General features: G+C 36.5%; 2 protein-coding genes across 5 annotated transcripts; both read left to right on the forward strand.

Moving 5' to 3' along the window:
• The first annotated feature begins 283 nt into the window (after nucleotides 1-283).
• LOC109100820 (disintegrin and metalloproteinase domain-containing protein 8-like) lies at nucleotides 284-7,911 on the forward strand. Its single transcript, XM_042768930.1, has 25 exons — nucleotides 284-424; nucleotides 539-651; nucleotides 756-829; nucleotides 931-1,009; nucleotides 1,104-1,180; nucleotides 1,449-1,632; nucleotides 2,041-2,106; nucleotides 2,193-2,261; nucleotides 2,381-2,550; nucleotides 2,736-2,817; nucleotides 2,954-3,087; nucleotides 3,192-3,369; nucleotides 4,043-4,132; nucleotides 4,253-4,448; nucleotides 4,686-4,752; nucleotides 4,849-5,017; nucleotides 5,125-5,202; nucleotides 5,429-5,513; nucleotides 5,609-5,727; nucleotides 5,809-5,991; nucleotides 6,101-6,136; nucleotides 6,233-6,289; nucleotides 6,622-6,693; nucleotides 6,811-6,885; nucleotides 7,058-7,911. Exons 1-25 carry the CDS (start codon nucleotides 373-375, stop codon nucleotides 7,100-7,102), a joined length of 2,550 nt encoding a protein of 849 aa, XP_042624864.1. The 5' UTR covers nucleotides 284-372; the 3' UTR covers nucleotides 7,103-7,911.
• Nucleotides 7,912-7,982: 71 nt separating this feature from the next.
• On the forward strand, nucleotides 7,983-21,577 carry LOC109100819 (sperm flagellar protein 1-like). Of its 4 annotated transcripts, none has more exons than XM_019114255.2 (7): nucleotides 7,983-8,199; nucleotides 8,422-8,536; nucleotides 8,968-9,118; nucleotides 9,240-9,282; nucleotides 15,423-15,492; nucleotides 15,601-15,697; nucleotides 21,140-21,577. In XM_019114255.2, exons 1-7 carry the CDS (start codon nucleotides 8,082-8,084, stop codon nucleotides 21,257-21,259), a joined length of 714 nt encoding a protein of 237 aa, XP_018969800.1. In that variant the 5' UTR covers nucleotides 7,983-8,081; the 3' UTR covers nucleotides 21,260-21,577. The 4 variants fall into 4 exon arrangements, with proteins under 4 accessions (XP_018969800.1, XP_042624865.1, XP_018969798.2 ...); XM_042768931.1 differs by having other exon boundaries at nucleotides 7,986-8,199; nucleotides 8,425-8,536; nucleotides 21,140-21,474; XM_019114253.2 differs by lacking the exon at nucleotides 21,140-21,577 and adding an exon at nucleotides 16,826-17,139 and having other exon boundaries at nucleotides 7,986-8,199.
• Nucleotides 21,578-22,403: the final 826 nt, after the last annotated feature.

The following is a 22,403-nucleotide window of genomic DNA, read 5'->3' on the forward strand; positions in this document are numbered from 1 at the left end:
ACAGAAATAGGCTCCATACACAAGCATATTCACTCCAGTTACAGAGTTGAAAAGATACAAAAGCTACAAAATCTAAGTAGCCTACATTGCTTTCAGCTAGAGTACCATTCTGTGGTAGCCTACATAGTCTAGAAATCGTTTATAACAAAAACAATAAAGAAAAGGTTTATTTAATTGTTGTATCTCGAAAATGTACTGACACATTTACTGGGCTGTGACTCATTAGTGACCGGTTTGTTTGTTACCGGACGAGGAGGTCGTAGTCTGTTTATGCTAATTTACCGGATAACCGAGGCGGAGCTTTAACTTTCAAGTAGCTGAGTTCCCACAGCAGCCCACGAGTCCCGGAGCAAGTCCTCAGGACAGTGAACCATGCGTTACACTGGATTATTTATATCACTGCTTTCGTTTGTTTATACATGGGGTGAGCGCGAAGAATTATGAGAATCCTTTTACAGCGCGAATCATGTCACAGTGCGTGATGTGTTTTTAATTTAATGATTACACATACTGATTTGTTTATTCACTGTTGCTTTAGAGAATCTCGAGGCAGCGGATCCAGCCTTGCCTCATGTGATGCGCTATGATGTGATCCGACTCCGACCTCAGGCACTGAAAGAGCGAGCGAGGAGGAGCGCCAGATCTCTCAAGGTCCGCTCATTTTCAGACTAGTTTTGTAAAGTGAAATATTATTGGCATCTCTTGGGATGCTGAATTTGACTTTTATTCATGCGTGCTTGCTTTCACCCGTTTAGACATATCCTGAACAACTTGAATATGATTTGGCTGTAGATGGGAGGAACTTCACAATTTCTTTGCACAAAAATAGGTGAGAATGTGACTATGTAGAAATGTGTAACAACTTATGCTCTAAACAATATGTGGAGGCCTTGTATTCATACCCAGCCCAATTAATTTTTTATTCAACAGGGAGCTTTTAGGAGAACATTACACCCTCTCACATTATACAGAGGATGGGATTTCAGAGACAAAGTCTTCAGACAGTATTGTATGTTTAAACAGTGGATTAGCTTATTTCTGTCTGACACAGTATGTGAATGTTGCTGCTTAATTAACTGTACATATTCTGTTTTTGACTTCAGGATCACTGCTACTATCAGGGACACGTCCATGATTTTAAAGACTCTTCAGTCAGTGTTGGACTTTGCTCTGGAATGGAGTAAGAACATTTAAATTTTTTTTTTTTTTTTTTTTTTTTTTTTTTGTGAACTACAGACACGATTGAATGTTAAACAACAAAAAAAAAAAAAAAATATATATATATATATATATATATATATATATATATATATATATATATATATATATATATATTAAAATATATTTTACATACCCTTGACTATACTAAATGACCCGCACATATTTCATACACTTTTCTCTCCTACACTTCTCCCTCTTATAAATATTGTATCTTCTTCATTCTTCAGAGGGTTTCTGAGGGTCAAAAATCAAGTTTACTTGATTGAGCCCCTAGAAGAGTCTTTGGATGGCGACCATGCTATTTATAAGCAAGAGGATTTAAGGACCAAGCAAGGGGCCTTTGGATACATTAATGACACAGTCTATGACCTTGGTCCAAAGTCTAGTGGGCTGTATAAAGGCAAAAATATGGTAATGATATTCAAATTTTTCAATTCAGTTCATGTATATTTGTATATTGCTTTGTACAATACATATTGTTTCAAAGCAGCTTTACTGGAGATGCATTAAAATGAAGAGTAGTTTGTTATCAGAGGACAAGTATGTCCATATGGCAGAATCATGCAGTTAATTTATGACATATTCAAGCAAGTAATAATCTCTTGTTGAATGGAACCTTATTATATGAGAAATAGATTTAGTGTCATATATTTAACCATATATTTAGTGTTGGTTTCTAACATAGAAAATAAAACCTGTACTTGCTCATTATTTCATTATTAAGCAGCATGTTTAATTTGTACCTCAACGACTTCTTCATGAAGTGTTTACCATGAACAGTTTTATGACAATAGCTTTATTTCAATTTTCAATCTTCAGAAAAACAATGCCCCCAGAGACGGACAGCGGATTGTTGAGATGGTTTTGGTCGTTGATCATACGGAGGTATGAATTTGGTTTAATGGAAAAAATATCTTATACTGATGTGTTGTGTTTATATTGTTAAAATATGTCTACACATTTTTCTCCAGTACAAGAAGTTTGGAAGTTTTAAAAAGATTGAAGAAAGAATGATGTTGGTCGCAAATCACGTAGACAAGGTATCATACAACTTACATTAATCATTTAACTGGTCTTAAATTAATTGACAGGTTATGCATGGCGATTACAATGTGATTTTCAAAATAATATTTATAGAAATTATTTTGCTTATGTTTAGCTTTACCGGCCATTAAACATACGTGTCAGGTTGGTTGGACTTGAGATTTGGTCTCAAAGAGACTTGATTGATGTCAGCGAAATACCAAATCTTACCCTGGAGCGATTTTTACAATGGCGTCAGGATAGCCTGCTCAAGAGGAAGAAGCATGACAATGCCCATTTTGTTACGTGAGTCACTGACCGCTCATCTTAATCAGTTTCTGTGATTTCAATGCCACATTTTTACTCACACTAACACTTCCCTTTAAAATGTGTCTTACCGCAAGCTTTAAAATGTTTATTTTTATTAAATAGTATTAAACAACAAAAATATCCTTTAATGCTTTAAGTTCTCTCTCTCTTTTTTTAATCAGTGCTGTAGATTTTCAAGGATCTACAGTTGGGTTGGCTACAATGTATGCTATGTGCTCTCCATCCTCTGGTGCTGTGAATGAGGTATAATTATGAGCATATGTTTATATATGTAAATTAACAGATTAAGAAATGGTACAGTACTTTCCTAATGTTTGAAAGAAAGCTTTGGTTGTGGTGTATAATATTAATGACATAAGATGTTTTTTTCTTTACAAAGGACCATAATGAAAATCCCATTGCAGTGGCTTCTACCATTGCCCATGAAATGGGACATAATCTGGGCATGTCACATGATGATCCAAACTGTAGATGCTCCTCTGACAAGGGCTGTGTTATGTCAGACACAATTGGGTGAGGCTAAATGAAAATACTTTTGATTAGAATGCATTTATGCAATGGCACAAGAGATAGACAACTATTACAGACCATCATTTTATAAAATACTTTTCCAACAGGTATGTTTACCCTGATTCCTTCAGTACTTGCAGTGTGTCATCCTTAAAAGAGTTTTTGCAGAGCCATGACACCAGCTGTTTACTAGACGTGCCAAATGAGGGTGAACTATATGGAGGCCCAGTTTGTGGAAATGCTTTTGTTGAAAAAGGCGAGGAGTGTGACTGCGGAACTGTTGAGGTGTGACATGTTGTTTTATAAAATTGACACAACTTTGGTTTGTCAGTTAAAATATGACTAAAATAGATTTGTGTATTTGACTGTTTATCCACTACCGTTAATAGGTTTGGGGTCAGTAAGAATACTGTAAAAACAGTACTAATCTTGAAAAATTATTATAATTTGTCTTGAAATATTTAAATTTAAAATAACCTTCATTACAATTTAAAATAACTGTTTTCTATTTTATTATGTTATAAAATGTAATTTATTCCTATGATGGCAAAGTTGAATTTTCATGCTTTCTCAATGATCCTTGAGAAATCATTCTAATATGCTGATTTGCTGCTCAGGAAACATTTCTTATTATTATCAATCTTGAAAATAGTCTTGCTGCTTAATTTTTATTTTTTTTGGAAACCGTGATATATTTTTCAGTATTCTTTGATGAATAGAAAATTCAAAAGAACAGCGTTATGTCTTTATTGTTTCTTCACTTTTGATCAATTAAATGTCTCCTTGCTGAATAAAACTATCAATTTCTTTAAAAAAATCGTACTGATCCCAATTATAGTTTTTCAAAAACAAAACATTTGTCGCATGCCAGAAGACTGATCCCAAACTTTTGAACGGTAGTGTATTGTGGAAAAACATTCTTCATTTTTGTTGACCACAATATTTTTTTTAATTTTAGGAATGTAACAATCCCTGCTGCAATGCCACCACCTGTCGACTTACCGAAGGTGCCCATTGTGCACATGGAGAGTGCTGCCACAATTGCCAGGTATCCGCAAAGCTACCCACCAAGCTCCACAGGAAGACCATATTAAAACTGTTATTGGACTGTAAATACATGTAAAAGTAGATTATTGCTTCAATCTGTTTTGCTAATCTTCCCTTGTAGCTGAAACATTTCAATAGCCTGTGCAGAAAGAGTGCTCACGACTGTGATTTGGACGAGTACTGTACAGGAGTGTCAGCCTTCTGTCCAGAAGATGAATATAAGATGAATGGACTCCCTTGCAATTATAATCAGGGCTACTGTTACAATGGACAATGTCCAACACATAAGGAACACTGCAAAATGCTGTGGGGATCAGGTACTATTCTCACTGAGCCTTTACTCAAACACTGCTTTTTTTTCTTTTTCTTTTTTTTTTGTATGCTCTTTGATGTTTTTACAATTTAACACAAAAGCCTTACAGCTTTTTTTTTTTTATTAACTTTTGTTTGTTTTTTTTCGTTTTTTTGTAAAATTAAGTTTCATCTAGAAATTTAGGAAAAGTATAATAATATATATGAATATTTTAAAATCAATCTTGTACATCAATCTTTAGATGCTGAAGTGGATGCTGACACTTGCTTTCGTATTAATGTTATTGACAAAACCTCCAAGAGTGCTGAGTAAGTGTAACTTAACTTTTCTTTAATGGCTGAAGACTAAAAACAGTATTTTGTACATTATTTTCTAATGGCACAATGGTATTCTGAATCCTACAGGCACATGATGTGTGGGAAGATATACTGTTATGGTGGGAAGGAATTCCCCATAACCAATAGAAAATCATTTGTAACTATTCAATCAAGAACCTGCTATACGGCTGTGGATTCCTCGCCCACAGGTGACTTAGGGATGGTTCCAGCAGGCACCAAATGTGGGATTAATAAGGCAAGTAAATAATGAATGTGTATTGCTTTGCACAAAATACAAAGAGTATAAAACCTTTATTTTGTTTTTATATATGTATATATATATAATTTTTTTTCAATCAACAGATGTGTTACAACAACCTTTGTCAAGACATTAGCATATACGGCTCTGAGAACTGCTCTGTTAAATGCAACAATCGTGGGGTGTGTGATTTCTTTTTTATTTCCATTTTCCCATTTCTTTTATAACTTATTTTATGTTTTTTTAGAGAAAAGCATGATTGCATGCAGTGTTTGTCATTCTGTGATATTGTAAAAGTCATTCATTTTTTCCATTTAGTCATTTTTAATCCATTTTGAGTTTGCCTTAGAGACGGATAATTTAAAAGCATAAACACATGTAAACATATTTCTGACTTATATTTTAAAGGTGTGTAACCACGAGAGGAAATGTCACTGTGATCCAGGATGGGCACCACCCTATTGTGATGTTCTATTCTCAGAACTTGAAAAAAGTAAACTAATTACATCCTTACCATATCTGTACTACTTAATGAAATTCAATCATTGACCGTACAAAACTAATTCTGTACCATGTCAAATTTTACAGTGAGAAAAGAATCTGTGATAATTGGTGTGACTGCATCTGTAGTTGTTCTTGGATTGATCATTATTATTGGAGCACTGGTCTTTCACAGGAACAAAATAACAGAATTTAGAAAGAAAAGGTAGGATCTGTTATGCAACTGACAATCATGAACTATCAATTTCAATTATTGTTCTATTAATGAAGGACATTCTGTTCTAAAATCTTTGAAGGACATCCACACTTCCTCAGGCCAGTGTAATCCAGCATTCCAGCCAGGAAGTGCAAAGAACAGCCCCAGATGCACACAACCACGCATAAGTCAACCAACTTTCCTTGAGTCATCCACTGCTGTGGCCTGCAAACCTCTCTATTCTCCAGCTATGCCCTCTAGACAAGCACCATTGGTAAAGTCATTCATTTAGCCTTGAACGCCCAGTTCAATTTTTGCTTACAAAAAGTCAATTTTAGGATAAAAACCTCATCTTTCTACCACTTATTTCTCACTATGCACAGCCTCCAAAGAATGCACCACAAACTAGGACAGAACAGGTAGTTTGTCGTCTCTAAAAATGAATGTAATTATTTACAAATATTCCTGGCTAAAACTGTTTTAATAAAAATTAAAATGTTTGTCCCTATTTCATAATTGTGAAACCTTCCATCCCACCTCCTGGTATTTCCAGAAACATTCATCCTGTTCAGGTGAGGCCCGGAATGTCTTAAAATTAACTACCATTTAAAAGTTTGGGGTCAATAAGTTGTTTTAAATTGAAATAATATTTCACAATATTACTGTTTTTGCTGTATTTTTTATCAAATAAATGCAGCCTATGTTGAGTATAAGAGACTGCAAAATGTACCCATCCCAAACTTCTGAACAATAGTGTACATACTGTATAATTAAGTATATTTTTCATTTTAATATTGGTTACTTTTAATGACTCTAAGCTCATTACAGATGTGACATAAAACAGGTGATGTGAAAATGCAGTGAGACTAAAGAGCATTAGGTCATGTCTAATACTTTGTTTCAGGCAAAACCACTACTTCCACCAACTAAACCTCTTCCTCCATCAAGACCGTTACCACCACTGGAATATAAAACTGTAAGAGGCAATTTTTCAACATTTATACTTGAATAATTTAGTCAACAAAAAGTTCTCCATCCTACTGACATAAAGACAGTTCAATTCTATTAACCGCTCTTTGTTTTGTACTGATAGGTGACTAAGTCAAAACCACCCCCAGTGCCTCCTGTGAAACCCACGGGGATGCAGCCAGCATTCAGTCCACCTCAGGTGTTGTAATGTTTTTATACCTTTGCATTTAGCAGTTCACATATAAACTATAAAAAGCACTTTCAATTATCTGAAAAATTGCATTGTTAATGCAGATGTATTCAAGTTGCCTGACAGTCTAGTTGTGTGAATGAATGTCAGTGTTTTAAAAGCTCTTTTGCATTCACTGTAGGTAATCCAGAAAGCTGCACTGAAACCTCCTGCCAGGCCCAGATGATCTGGAACAATATGAGTAACTCTGAATCATTGGGAGCTTCAGAAGGACCTTGGTATATAAAACATGGGCAGCAGTTTACGAGCTGAATGAAGCTTGTTGTTTTCTGTGGAATAGCTCTGAATAACAAGATGAAGTTAAGGAAAATGTTAAAATGGAATGAAACATCTGTACTGTCGGAATTGCGTTACACTTTTGGTACGACCTATTTGTAATCTCTTTTATTGTATTTTGACTTTCTTTTTCATTAAAAATGAATTTTCATGCCGCTGTTTACAGTCAGTTCAGATTGTGTCTATGCAAGTCTACAGAGTCTTCCTCCTTCAAAGTCCACATCACATTGCTGCCTACGTTTCTAAGGGTCTCTAATATAGAAAATATTTTTTTCCAGTGCATTATGGTGCATTCAGTCTTGTTTCTGCAGCTTTTTTTATATCTTGTAATTGAGACTTAATTTTTTTCATTATTTTGTGTAGGATTTCTTGTTATTTACTTCATGAAATTACAAGAGGGAACCTGTAAAAAGGCGTGTGCCATATGCCCTTTCTGAAGCAAAAACCGTCCTTACTTTAGCGATTTGCCTATGTTCTCATTTTGCATTATTTATAAGTTTCTTGAACCTTTTTTTGTTATTTGTTTTGTGATGCTTGTGGTTTTTGCACTCAGACAAAGGCAAACATTCGTTGTTTTTTGCCCAACTAATATTTAAAATCCAAACGTGCAATGATCTCAGCTGGTCTGATTTTACTCTTTAAATATGAGAATGTTTCTATTTGTTTACTATAATAAAGTTTTTCACATTTCTCTTTTAATCAGTTTATTGGCTTCATTTCCAAATATTTTGAATCGCCTTCACACGTGTAACGACATGACCTCTACAGCGCCCTGTATTTCCGTTGCCTAGTAACGATTCAAACAACCACACTAATACATGCACCTCTGAGATAGTTGCGGGTTTTAATCACGCAGAGCCTTGTTTAAAATGATGGACGGGCTTAAACAATTAGACGAAGAAGCTTTGCAAGACCTCTACGCGTGGATAGACAAGATACCCCTCTCCAGACCCAAACGGAATATTACAAGAGATTTTAGCGATGGAGGTATTTAATTCCTTCAAGAAACAAATTAAAACCGCTAGCTTAGCTAATTAACTGTGTATCATGTTTGTTGACATTTTAAGAAGTGTTGCCCTGCATTTGACTAGATTAAAGTAATATAATATTATACTTACAATACTTATTATACTTACAAAAAATTAATTAGCTATATAGCATTTAACTGAGTTCAGTATTGTCAGTGAGTATCTGAACGATTTCCATAAGCAGTTATGACCGCAGAGGTAGTGAAGCATTTCTTCCCTAAGCTGGTGGAGCTGCACAACTACACGCCCGCACATTCCACGCAACAGAAGCTGAGTAACTGGAGCACCCTGAACAGGCAAGTATATTTATTTGTTCTCCACGCAGACAGTAATGCAAACACCACATTGCTTATCTGACCCCCAAGTGTCGCTTGACACATTCCCCGGAGGATTGCAGGAATGTGACATTACACCTCAGGCTCAGCAACAACACTGGGATCTCCAGTTGAACTGTTAACACTGGCTGGGTCTAAAAGTGAGCTGCCTAACCTAGACAGTATATTTAGGCCTCTTATGTAGAGCAATGGGGGAAATAGACAGCAGTTTTCCTATCAAGTGTGGAGTGCTTTTTATGATGGATGGATGCACTTTATTGGACTTCAAAACCTGTTCCCTAAAATTATAAAGCTTGGAAGAGCCAGGACATTTTTTTATATTACTCAGAAAACTATCTTTTATGTGTGTCTAGAATTGGACAAAACTCAACTGCTTCATGCTCTAATTTCAGAAAAGTTTTCTCTAAGCTGAACTTCCATATACCTGAGGAAACGATGAAAAAAATTGTAGTAAGCACAGCAGGCTGCATCGAACCAGTGCTTTGCTCTCTGAGAGAGAAGATAGAGGAAAAACAAGCAGGAAAACAATTAGATGGCACACAGGTGGGTCTGTGTGTGTATTTGCATTTGCATTGCTACAGCATCTTACTTTCGATATCACTTCCTCTTACTTAATGATGGTTGAATAAACAGTAATCTAACCCTACCTTATTCTTTTTTATAGGACTTGGAATATTACAGCACTACAAATGGACCACCGAGATCAGGTAAATACTGTTAAACATAGAAATGTGGATTTAGCTTCCCATTGTTTATAAACTACAGTAGGGCAGTGAAGGTCATCTTGAGGAGGAATGACAATGAGGCCATGGCCCAGTAGCAGGTTGGGGAGGTCCTGGTGTAGACCCCCTGGGCTGTGGTCTGCTTAAGTAACAGACGCACTGACTCTGTCTTTGAGTCTAGGTTCATTAAAGGGATAGTTCACCCAAAAATGATCATTACCGCATGATTTACTCACACTCAAGCCATCCTAGGTGTATATGACTTTCTTCTTTCAGACAAATACAATCGTATTTATATTAAAAAAGTGTTGAGAGAGTGGTGTTCTAGTGGGTGACGCAGGACACAGGCGTAAGCTCTGCTGAGAAATAACAAACACAGAAGTGCATTGGAGAGAGCAAAACAAAACACCGATCACGAATTAGAAGTACAAAACAAGGATTTGTAAAGAAAAATTTTAGATTATTTCAATATAACCCAAGAAGAGACTGGTTTTCCTTTGCTGTAAACAAAACTTGGTTCTCGTGAGACTATGATATTCTCACCGGAGCTTATGCTACGCCTACATTATCTGCTGGAATGCCTCTCTATTTTAATACACATACGACAGTTAGCGGAGGCTAGAAATTGCGGGTTATAAAGTTTTAAATGTGGATATTTTTCTTAAACAAATGCATCGATTCACTTCAGAAAGCCTTTATTAATCCCCCGGAGCCATGTGGAGTACTTTTTATGAAGGACAGATGCACTTTATTGGACTTCAAAATCTCAAAACCAATTCACTACCATTATAAAGCTTGAAACTCTTTCAGCTCGAGGAGTAGGCCAAACCCATGTCCATACCTTTATGGACCAATTCCTTTTTTAACCGCTTGTCTCCTGTGGAGTCGTGATGATGTTGGAGCCTATTATGACAAACTTAGGCCCTTTTAACACTAGTGCGTTTTCGTTTTAAAATGAAAACACTTCTCTTCTACACTTGCGTTTTCACTTTTTTCAGAAACGATCTCCGTCCACACTACACAACTGAAAACGCATGTCATGACCATTCATGCAGATACAACAATGAGCATAATGTTATTGTTTACACAATCATCAATGATACGCAGAGTGAATGTTGGCATCCACGCTGTCGGTTTTAAAAAATCTCAGTTTTGGTCCGTTTACACTGAAACGCAACCCCAGAGTTTTCAAACTAAAACAGGGTCTGCAGTGTTTTGGAAAGTCTCCCTGGAAAACACCGGAGTAGTGTAAACAACAGGCATAACCGTAGCAAAAGTTATGTTTTAAAACAAAAACGCACAGGTGTAAACCTAGCCTTAGACATGCAGATCAAACACAAAGATCTACATTATTACTGGTACAAAACATAAAATACAGCTGACACATCATCTTTACACAGGAAAGAAATGAATGAATGACCTCATTTTTGCACATCTATTTTTACATACTTAAAATTATTCACAGTGCTAACATCAATGACCACCCACATAAATGAATTTAGAAGAAGAAGTCAGTGACCAGAAGTCCCAAACCATATCAGCTGTTTTCTGTCAAGGGAGAAGATATAAACTGTCTCATTTGAATTGTGATGATTCTTGTTAATGCTGGTGAGAATGGTAATATAATTCAACTGCTTAATTAGCTCATCAGTTGTCGGATTACTTGGAAATGTGACACCATTAGATTTTTAAAGAAGCTTACCATTCATGAGGTCTGGTCATAGATAGTCTGATTGTCACAATACTCAGAAAACACTGCCCTTGCCTCAACAACAGTAAACCAAACTAGCAAGTTAAGCAAGTTAAGTGTTGCAAGTACCAAAGATGCCCGTTTATGTACAAAGTGGATCAGTTTACTTTGTGTGCTGTGATGGTCATTCGTCTGTGAGGTTTTGTGTCAGACCTTCAAAAGCATCATTTCTGTCATAGATATTTTGAAGAAAGTTTCAACTGCTTTTGCCCATACAATGAACAAAACCCCACTGGACCGCACTAAATTTAATTGTATGGACAAAAAACTGCGCACTAATGCTTCATCCAAAATCTACGGCAGCTGACTTTTTACCTTGATGCCTTATCAGGCTATGACATTGCTTGCAATGTTTGAGCATAAAGGAACTTCCTGAAACAGACCTCTGAGGCAGCATTAAGTTTTCTCGCTAAGGATGACATCAAAAGTGAAAACTGTTGGTCAATCGTGCAAATGATCAAAGTACTGTACATTTACCACCAACCACTATTTTGTGTGCTTCAGTTAAAATGTTAGCTTGAACTGTTTTTCTCTATGCATATTAAAATAAACTTACAAAAGCTGTGTTTGGAAATAAGGCAAATGCACTGCATTGTCAGCACTCTTAACATTACATAGAGGGGGGCCAGATAGGTCAACTCTCCATGTCCCACACCTCATCATCATGGCATCTTAACTGTGACATCATTTGGTTTCAGATCCATCTCCATAACCTATGTTTTCTTCGTAATAATAGCATAACGAAATATATTTGGCAAACAATCCAGTGTATCTTCTTCTTTGGAAAGCGTCACATGATTTTACAATGCATTTTCGCAGAGGTGAGCAATGTAGCCAATCACAGACATGTTTGTTGATTTCTAAAACGCAATGGCCAATCAGAGGAGTTTAGGTTGGAATCCACGCACTCGCCGCTCCAGTCCCCGTTTTTTTTTTGTTCAGTGCTGAGTTCTACGGAGCCCTGCACCTCACCTGTAGGAGAAAAAAAATCAATCCGTGGCGACGGTTTTTCAGTCCGTCCCCTCAGTTTATAAACCGTGCTCACGCATTCTTAAACTGTTCCCTCGGTTTAACAAATCGTGCCCACGGATTAATAAACCGTACCCACGAATTTCCAATCCGTGCGCTCAGATTTTGTAAACCGTACCTTCGGTTTTTGAATCCGTACCCACAAATACATAATACGTACGCACGCTTTCGCAATCCGTTCCCTCGGATTTGTAAACTCACGGATTTCAGCTCCAGCAGGTAAACATAATGTGTGGACCCAACTAAACTAAATAGTTTGTTGTTAATTGTTATCCACTGTGTAATGAGTGAAAATTATTTTGTTTTCATGGTTTTTGTGTGAACACACTGTTTCTTTAAGTTTATTTACAAGTACAAAAAGAAATTGCATTGAAATAAACATGAGATTTAATTAATTGCAGCCTAAGAGTGTTTATTTTGTTCAGAAACAGTATAAATGACGTCTAAATGAGACCTTATAAGACGTTGAAAATACGTCCAGAAATGACCACTTCTGAACTCAATTTTAACCTTCTAGAGACGTCCTGTAGACGTCGATATTGGACGTCCAAAAGACGTCGAAAAAAGACGTCATAAAAACTTTCATTCTGGCTCTTCAGGGGACGTCATTTCAACGTCCTACAAAGACGTTGAAAAGACGTCGTTTGTACGTACTTTTTTTGCTCAGTGGGAACCCATGTCCATATCTTTATGGACCAGGCTCCAGCATCCTCACGACTCTACAGGAGACAAACGGTTAAGGCTACGTCTACATTAATCCGGATACATTTGAAAACGGCGTTTTCGTTTTAAAACGCTCTCCGTCCACATAGCGTTTTCAAGCGTTTTCCAAAAGTGTCTCATCCACACATAAACATCAGAAAAAGTTAAATTCGCTTTCTGCGCATGCGTAAAGCCTCAAAAAAAGCTCACTGCAGATTATACACATGGAACAGACATGAAACGTTTTTCTGACAGGAAATTTTATATATTTTATTTACGAAAAGAACTGACGCGTCACTGACGCGTCCAGGTCGCACACACTCACGATTCTAAAACGCACCTCGCGATCGCGAGTAAATTTGCTTTCATCTTCGCAGGACTGTGATATGAAGAGTGTACAAAGTAACACATCTATAGCAATAGCGTGAAAGTGCATAGCACATAACGTGCACAATACCAGTATAAACACGGATATATATTGTTATAATATGCGTCACATGACTAAACTTGCGTCATCGGTTTCAAAAGCCTCCGTTGTCACAGTCCACACTACAACGCAAAAAGCTCCGTTTTCCTTAATAAAAACGCCGTCTCAGTGTGGACGGAAGGCCAAAACAGAGAGAGAAAAAGATGCGTTTTCAAACGAAAACGTTTTAGACATGCAGATCAAACACAAAGATCTACATCATTAATGGTACAAAACATACAGCTGACACATCATCTTTACACAGGAAGGAAATGAATGAATGACCTAAATTTTGCACATCTATTTTTACATACTTAAAATTATTCACAGTGCTAACGTCAATAACCACCCTTGTGCTGGCTGTCTCATTTGAATTGGGATGATTCTTGTTAATGCTGGTGAGAATGGTAATATAATTCAACTGCTTAATTAGCTCATCACTTGTCGGATTACTTGGAAATGTGACATCATTAGATTTTTTAGGAAACTTAGCATTCATGAGGTCTGGTCATAGATAGTCTGACTGTCACAATACTCAGAAAACACTGCCCTTGCCTCAACAACAGTAAACCAAACTAGCAAGTTACGCAAGTTAAGTGTTGCAAGTACCAAAGATGCCCTTTTATGTACAAAGTGGATCAGTTTACTTTGTGTGTTGTGATGGTCATTCGTCTGTGAGGTTTTGTGTCAGACCTTCAAAATCAACATTTCTGTCATCATTTACCCACTTTACATGCTGTATGATTTGATTTCTTATCTGGAACACAAAAGAAGATATTTTGAAGAATGTTTCAACTGCTTTTGCCCATACAATGAACAAAACCCCACTGGACCGCACTAAATTTAATTGTATGGACAAAAAAATGCGCACTAATGCTTCATCCAAAAACTAAGGCAGCTGACTTTTTACCTTGATGCCTTATCAGGGTATGACATTGCTTGCGATGTTTGAGCATAAAGGAACTTCCTGAAATAGACCTCTGAGGCAGCATAAAGGTTTCTCGCTAAGGATGACATCAAAAGTGGAAACCGTTGGTCAAACTTGCAAATGATCAAAGTACTGTACATTTACCACCAACCACCATTTTGTGTGCTTCAGTTAATTTTAGCTTGAACTGTTTTTTTCTATGCATATTAAAATAGACTTGGCAAACAATCCAGTGTATCTTCTTCTTTGGAAAGCATCAAATGATTTTACAATGCATTTTAGCAGAGGTGAGCAAAAGCTGTGTTTGGAAATAAGGCAAATGCACTGCATTGTCAGCACTCTTAACATTACATAGAAGGGGGCCAGATAGGTCAATTCTCCATTTCCCACACCTCATCATCATGGCATCTTAATTGTCAGGTCCATCTCCCTCTTTTCATGATAGAAAAGGTCCTGCATCCATCAGCTCCATTCACCAGATAGCCCTGATCACTTCCAACAGGCTCAACACATTTGGCTAAAAGCCCTTTTCGGCCATAGAAAACTCAAGCAAACAGTAGATTATTGAGTCTATTATGAGACCAGAGAGGCTAGATGGTTTCTGATATATCATATTATCGAAGTCCAGACCATTTCTATTGAGGAAACAGGAGTCCTGTGCTTTTTACTTTTATTTTTCCTGTAGATGATGTTCAATTTTAACTTGTTATTTTATGTTTTAATGGGATGTTTATAAGGTGAAGCACAGCTGGTGTTGATGATTCAGAGCTCAGGGCCAAATAAAACTCTCCCACTCCGTAGTTACAGTCTGGTGCCCTATCAATGTGTCTTTTTGACCTTATTGTGTTTAATGGGTTCAAATGGAGTCTAATTAGTTTAGCCTTCCTGGCCAAGCAATTCTCATGAGCTTAAACATCTTAAAGTATGGGGGAGTACCACTTAGCTAGAGGAAATTGATTCATGGTATCATGAGGGTAAAGTCTCAGTGCCTGAATTTAGCCTGGAGGGATCCTGAATGCACTGTCAATGCCAAGACCCGGCAGTTGAGTTTTAGGCTGTCACCTAAGACACATTTGTACATTTGCATGTTTACCTGTCTGCAAATATATATATATATATATATATATATATATATATATATATATATATATATATATATATATATATATATATATATATATATATATATATATATATATATTTTTTTTTAATCTATTAATCCCTTTCTCTGTTTGTCCAAATTTCTGCAGATAATCATCCTATAGTTATTGAGGCCATTCATACCAATCCAGCCACTGTGAAGAAGAAAGGCAATGTCAGGTACAGAGTGATGAACTGTGATGAGAAAAGGACTTTCTGAGGTTCATGTAGGCCTATGGAAAAAAATATACATTTATAATGGATTTGTGTGTTGGAAATCTTGTGTAGTTCTGCTGCAGCCTTGGGACCAAATGTGGATCCAGCTGTCCGTTTGCTCTTGGAGGAAAAGGAGCAAGCCATTTTGGCTTTACAGGAGACTGTTGAGGTAAGGTTTTGATGCTAAAATACTTTTTCCTTTTCCAGTTTAATAAGCAGAGACAAGTTTATTGGTTGAGTTCCCAGAAAGTGTAAGCACTCTTGCTATCTGATGTTTTCAGCATTGCAATGCAAACAGTATTCAGTCATTATTTTTTACAATTTCGAAACACTGCAACTTTAAAGTCGGCATGAAATTTAATCTTGTTTTCTAAATGCATGTTATTGATCTTATTGTGAAGAATTCTTCAATGCATGTTATTTTGTATTATTTTGTAGTAAAACAAACTATCAACACTCAAATCTTTTTGTGAACTAACAGCCTTCTCTCTCGTGATGCATGCCGGATATCTCCAATCATTTAGTCCACTTACATTAAATCCCCTGCAAGCTTGTATTAATCTACATCAACAACAATCAATAGTACCATGTCCCCATCCTACATTTATTTTCTTATAATGTGTGACACTCAGATGTACATCACAATACAGAAGAATTGATCTGTTGATTCTTCTGTTTAATTGCGACTGTAATGTGCATTAGAATTAGTATAAACTCATTCCAAATCTTTTTTCTTGCATGAGATCTTTTAAAAATGCAGATGTTCTTTAAAAATGTGAAATCTTAAGTTTTAGCACCTTTAGCATACAGTGCCAGCTGGTGAGAGATGCTTGTGTCACAAAAGGAAATTTGTCTTCCTGTGCTGTTCTCCCAGCAAGTGGTCATGTTCTCTGACATGTTTCCTGTTGCTGTTGCAAATTTGGTAAAAAATTGCAAGGTTGTTAAATGAGTCACTGTGAGTTCAGCAGCTGTTATATTTGTCACTTGACAGTTAGTAAGACAATTTTAAGTTTGCAGTAACACATTCAGATGCTTGAAGATTAATAATTTGAACAGTTTGCAATTTAATTCAAAGAAAAATATATTCAGAAACTGGTCTATTTTATTTAATCAACTTCTGCATCAAATAGTCATCAAAGTTTCTATGGAAGGAAATGACAATGCTACAGGATGATTGTGACAGAAAGCTTTCGTTTGTTCTTTTGTGCCACTGTAAAGCCCTTGGTTTGCAGGTATTATACTATAAACCTAAAACCGCTTTTGAATATCACGTACAGTAAATGTTTTACTTCTACAGATTTTACAGATTAAGGTAAACCGATTGGAGCATCTTGTGCATCTTAAGGATCTACGCATTGAGGACTTGACAAAGCACTTAGAACGATACAAGGCACACAACTCATGATCTCATTATTAAAATACAGAGCCATCATCAGGAATTTTATTTCAGGAAGTGCATACTTTATGCACTTAAGACTCTTAATAAACTCTTACAGAGAGCTGATCTGTTGTCCACATGAAATCATCTAATTTTCCTCACCTGTTTCCTGACTTGTGATTGTTGGCACTCTGAATAGAAGCACTGATGCCAATAAAAGTTTCTGCTCCGGGTGTGTGTTCACGGTGTGTGTGTGTGTGTGTGTGTGTTCACTGTTGTGTGTGTGCACTTGGATGGGTTAAATGCAGAGCACGAATTCTGAGTATGGGTCACCATACTTGGCTGTATGTCACGCCCACCAGACTTTGGCAGTAAAATCTGTATTCCTGGGAACATTTCATCATTTCTGTGGATGATTTAGTTTACTCTGAACAGTAACTGCAATTACTATGATAGTGTTTTCATTTCATGTAGAATTATTGAACATTATATGTAGTCACTTTGATGTTACAGTTTTGTGATTTTCAAAATCTTAGAACTTAATTTTCTAAAATAATAAAAAAAAGATTAGGCCTCACTGTATTTTTTAATATTGCTGAGCATTATACATTGTTCACAAGTCACCTGACTTCATTATTAGGTGTCATTTCATAAGAAAAGTATTGTGATCTGCCATGTTTGGGGTTGGTGTTAGACTGAAAGTAAACAGTTTGCATTAAAATGGAATTCATTCTGACGTCAGCATGGAAACTGACTCCTTCGGCCAAAATTGTTGATGACAAGTCGTAAACTTGCATGTGCATGTCAGATTGTGTTGCTGACACAATATATCTTATTAGACACAATCTATCTAGTGATTTTGTTCATTTTTGCTCAGCCAACATTCCAAAAGATGCTCAAAGGACACCTCAAAAACATAGAGTGGCATTGAAAGGGCCATTGAAGAAGGCTTGTCAGCACGCCTCAGTTGTCCATGCCAGTGGAAGCAGTCTTAGATTCACTTCCCCCCAAATGCCTATTCAATGTGTGCAAGGGTACTAACACGTAAAATTCTCTATATTTCCCTGGGGGGCCATAAACAGCTCCCTATTTTCACAACAAGCTATTCTTTATCATAAAGTCATCAGAGAGGAGACCTGTAATTAGGGGTTTCCTTCAACAATGCAGATTTGGCTCCAGCAGGGTTGCAGCAGCTCATTCTCTCTCTCTCTCTCTTTTTTTTTTTTTTTTTTTTTTTTTTGACCAGAAGAGTTCACAAAGTCTTTTTGAAACAGTATTTGCAATCACTTTGTGTCTCTCTTGTGAGGCATGTGTTTATGCTAACATCAACCCCATGTGGAAACCTCAGACCAAATGTAAACAGTTCTGAAGCAAAGTTGAGAATGGAAAAAAAGCTTTCTGTCTATATGAAAAAGATTATTATGAATTACGAATGATTTCTTAAAATTGACTGAATATATATCCTGAAAGAGATATATTTCATATGGGAAATAAATACAAGAAGCTGATCCGCAGAGTATTTCACATGTGTCCATAAAGTTTTCAGAGCTCCCTGATGACTCAAGCTAAACTCTCGGAAAGAGACCGGCAGAACTTGGGGGTTGGATCTTTGGGTGGTAAAGCTGCATTAAAGCTCTCTGAGTCACACTGAATTACAGTCAAAGGCATGCCTGAGCCCCTCAGCATGCAGACGGCATATGAAGCACACAGAGAACGTCTGAAACAGGAGTTGTTCTCATAAAGAGAGAATGAGTGTGGTACTCCCTCCGTCTCTCTGGTCTATAACAATGTCTAATTTTTAAGACCATCTACAAAAGGACAGTATAAAAAAGTCCAATCCAATAGAGAAAAAGTAAATGAAAGTTCTGCAGATACTCTTCTTCAGGCAGGGGTGCGGGTTCCAGGATTCAAATGAAAGCATTTACTCCACTACTTTTTTAGGGTCAGTTTCAGGTGTGCATGTTTAGTGCTTACACGTCAAAGAAACCTGGTCCTCAAATGTTTTATTTGTCTTCACAACTCAGTTGTTTTTATTTTGTATGCTTTTCCAGTTATTTATAATTCTAAATATGCTGGGTTCAGAATATTCACACATTGAGCTCAATCGAAAGGAACTGATTGATTATTAAATATTGATTACTTTATATTGATAAATTGGTTTTATTTAAAATAAACAAGAATCAAAGTTGTGGTGAGGCACTTGCAATGAAAGTAAATGGGCAATTTGTTTGGAGTGTTAAAGCTTGTAATTTTTATAAAACCTCATTAATTCATAAATACATAAATATAAAATTTTTTTAATTCGTGATTAGGTAATTGCGATATGACTTTGGTAGGTAAGCAATTTTTTTTAATACTAAAATAATGCTAATATGCATATTGCTTATTGTTACTGGAACAGTGAGTTTTGTAATGTACAATATGTGTGAACCCATGAATGTGAACCCAGAATAGGGTTTAAGAGCAATGGATAATAGTAGGCCTGTAATCCTCAAACTGAAAGTCTTCACCTCTGTTTGGGGTTCAACTGCAGAGACATTCAACCTAAGTGTTCATTATGGCAATTTATCAGCCTTTGGAAGGTTGAGATCATCACATCAAGTAAAGAGGTGTAAAATGACATGACAATATTGTTGTTTTGTTTTGCACACAATAAAAACAAACAAAACTTAATGCGCGACACTACATAGTAAATTCATAAAAATGTGATGGTACAGTTCCAGTGAAGGAAAAATATTTGTTTGACAGAGTTTAGATGTAAGGGATAGCCTTGATTACTATCCCAGTACATCTGTTTCAGTTCAGACTAAGACATGACTGTCTGAAGCCTTCCTTTCTTTTATGTTGTTTAAATGACTCTTGGAAGATTAATGAGGGAGGAGTTTGTAATGCAATGAAAACCACATGGTAATCAAACTGACTAAAAAACATCTAAGAAAACATTCTGTAAATAAAAAAGATTTTTTATACCAGGTAATTGGCATGTTTGTGTTTTCCACCGTACAGTCACTGCTTTTCTCATAGGATCACTGAGGATTGGAAAGAGATCCATAAATGTAATTTGGAAATGATTTGCATGGATGTTTCCTTTGCATCCTCAAATGTTCAATCTGTGTTCTCTATTGAACTTTTCGCCTGTGTGATCTGTAAACAAGCTGTCTGCGGTCATCAGAAACATGATCCATCAGTGAATATCTATTAGTCTAAATGATATACATCCTGGATGATACAATAAAAACAAATACTTTACTGATTACTGTTCTAGACATGGCAGTTGCAGGATTGAAGATGGCCTAATTTGAGTTTCATTAAGCTTAAAAGCTGGTGTTGAAATGAACTAGTCCAGGAGAAAAGTGATGACAGGCATGGGAACAATCTTGAAAAAGTTAAAAACAGAGAGAGAGATAAACTCAGATTTCAGCCAGGTACTATCAGAGAGAGATGTTAACCCTGTGACACACCCAGGGGTAAAACAAACCTCAAAGCATTGCTTTCAAATCTCCCCCTTTAAAAACAGACCTGCACTGAGTCAGTATGAATAAAGGGTTGTGCAAGCAGTAAGATAACTGTTTCTTCCTTTGGCAAGATAAGAGAACCACACACATATGCGCACTAACACTTGCCAAATGCCAGAGACAAGTAAAAATTGACTCTGGCAAGGAATGGCAAAGCTGAATCTTCAGCAGTCATTATTCCAGTCTTTAGTATCATGTGATCTCTCAGAAATCATTCTAATACTAGCAAATATATATATATATATATATATATATATATATATATATATATATATATATATATATATATATATATATACACACACACACACACATATATATATATATATATATATATATATACATATATGAAAGATTTTAAGAAATTAAATCATTCTAATATGCTGGTTGACTCAAAAGAAACATTTCTTATCACTCTCAATATTAGAAACAGTTGTGGTGCTTAATATTTACTGTCACCCTAATGCAATTTAATGCATTCTTGCTGAATAAAAGTATTCATTTCTTAAAAAAAAAAAAAAGGACCCCAAATTTTTGAATGGTACTGTGTGTGTGTGTGTGTGTGTGTGTGCTATATCTAATGTGTTAAAACCACAACGTCATGTCATGTGTGGCAAAATCAGATTTGGGCATGTAGAAATCCCCTTAGACTGGCCTACATTATTGTGCTAATCAGAGCAGAGAGAAGCCAGGCTTATCATCTATCATGTCCTTACAGAAGCTGCCCCATGACTCCCTGGTAAATTCCGGCAGCGCAACGCTTCAGGGGATGGAGCAGGATGATGAGCCAGACTCAACACAGAACACAATTGTTCAGGCTGCTGCTCGTAATTTATAAATCTCATCATAGTTGTCATGGGAACAGGGCTGTCTCTTACACCAGAGTCCCTCCAAACAACTGCAAAACCTGGGCACTGCCCTTCCTGCATGGTTGTAGTCAGGTCACAGATTTGCCATCAGCTCTACAAAAACAGAAAAAATAGCACTAGCATGTGTCCTGCTAGGATGATGGCCTAGTTTTCCTAGTACAAATAAATAAAAGGGGTTTACTGGATATTTCATCTAACAGTGCACATGTGGCTTATTTTCATTCCATTTAAATGAACTATGGAAAGAAAAGTTGGCCACCGTCCCTGTGCTGAGTAACACTGTGTAAGTGATGTATCCTGCATAAGTCATTTGGGAGTCATTAAAATCTTGCTCTCTTGTGAACTTTGTTTAACATGACTTCAGAGTCAGTTCTGTTCAGTTAATAAAAATGTTCATTTCACGAGTGAACAAGGTTTAAATCAAATAAGACTTAAGGATTATTAATGGAATCTGCAGTAATGTTGGCCTGACAAAACAACCATAATCAAAAATGTTGCTCTCTTCACCTCCCACCTTTAGTTTAGGTGGAGCCACTTCCTTTATATCACTCATGAGAAGTGGAGAAAAGAAAAATGTGGTACATCCTGGATGCACAAACACATGAGGCTGATTTTCTAAATTAGACACTTCTATTGAAGGAACACCATTCCTTTTCATCAAATCTATAAGTCTTAATACTAAATTCACCCTTTTTCTGCATTAGGAACAGGAAATGTACTGTGTCTGGGGACTGACTGATGGTTGATATTTACTCAGCAGGTCCAGGGGGAACTCAGGCTTCTGTTCTCTCTTTAAGGTCAGCTGGAAACAGAGACCTTTTTGCCCACTTCCTGGAGTGACCGTTTCCTTCCTTTGTCCTTCTTTCACTCATGCACTGTTAGTAAGTCTGAGTCCTGCATCAAAAAGTTGAAGCAGGCTCATTTGTCACTTGGAGATGAGTGTTTTTGACATTTCCTGCACTTGGACAAACACCACTGACTGAGACACTCTGAATTTATTTACAAAGCAAACACTGAAATATGGGTCATAACTGCCTGTTGGTATTGCTCATCAAGTGAGTAAGTTATTTTTGAGAATAACTGTATGGCTATCAGATTATTCCCAATACAGTC

The sequence above is a fragment of the Cyprinus carpio genome, chromosome A13, assembly GCF_018340385.1.
Source record: "Cyprinus carpio isolate SPL01 chromosome A13, ASM1834038v1, whole genome shotgun sequence".
In the NCBI taxonomy this organism is placed as follows: Eukaryota; Metazoa; Chordata; class Actinopteri; order Cypriniformes; family Cyprinidae; genus Cyprinus; species Cyprinus carpio.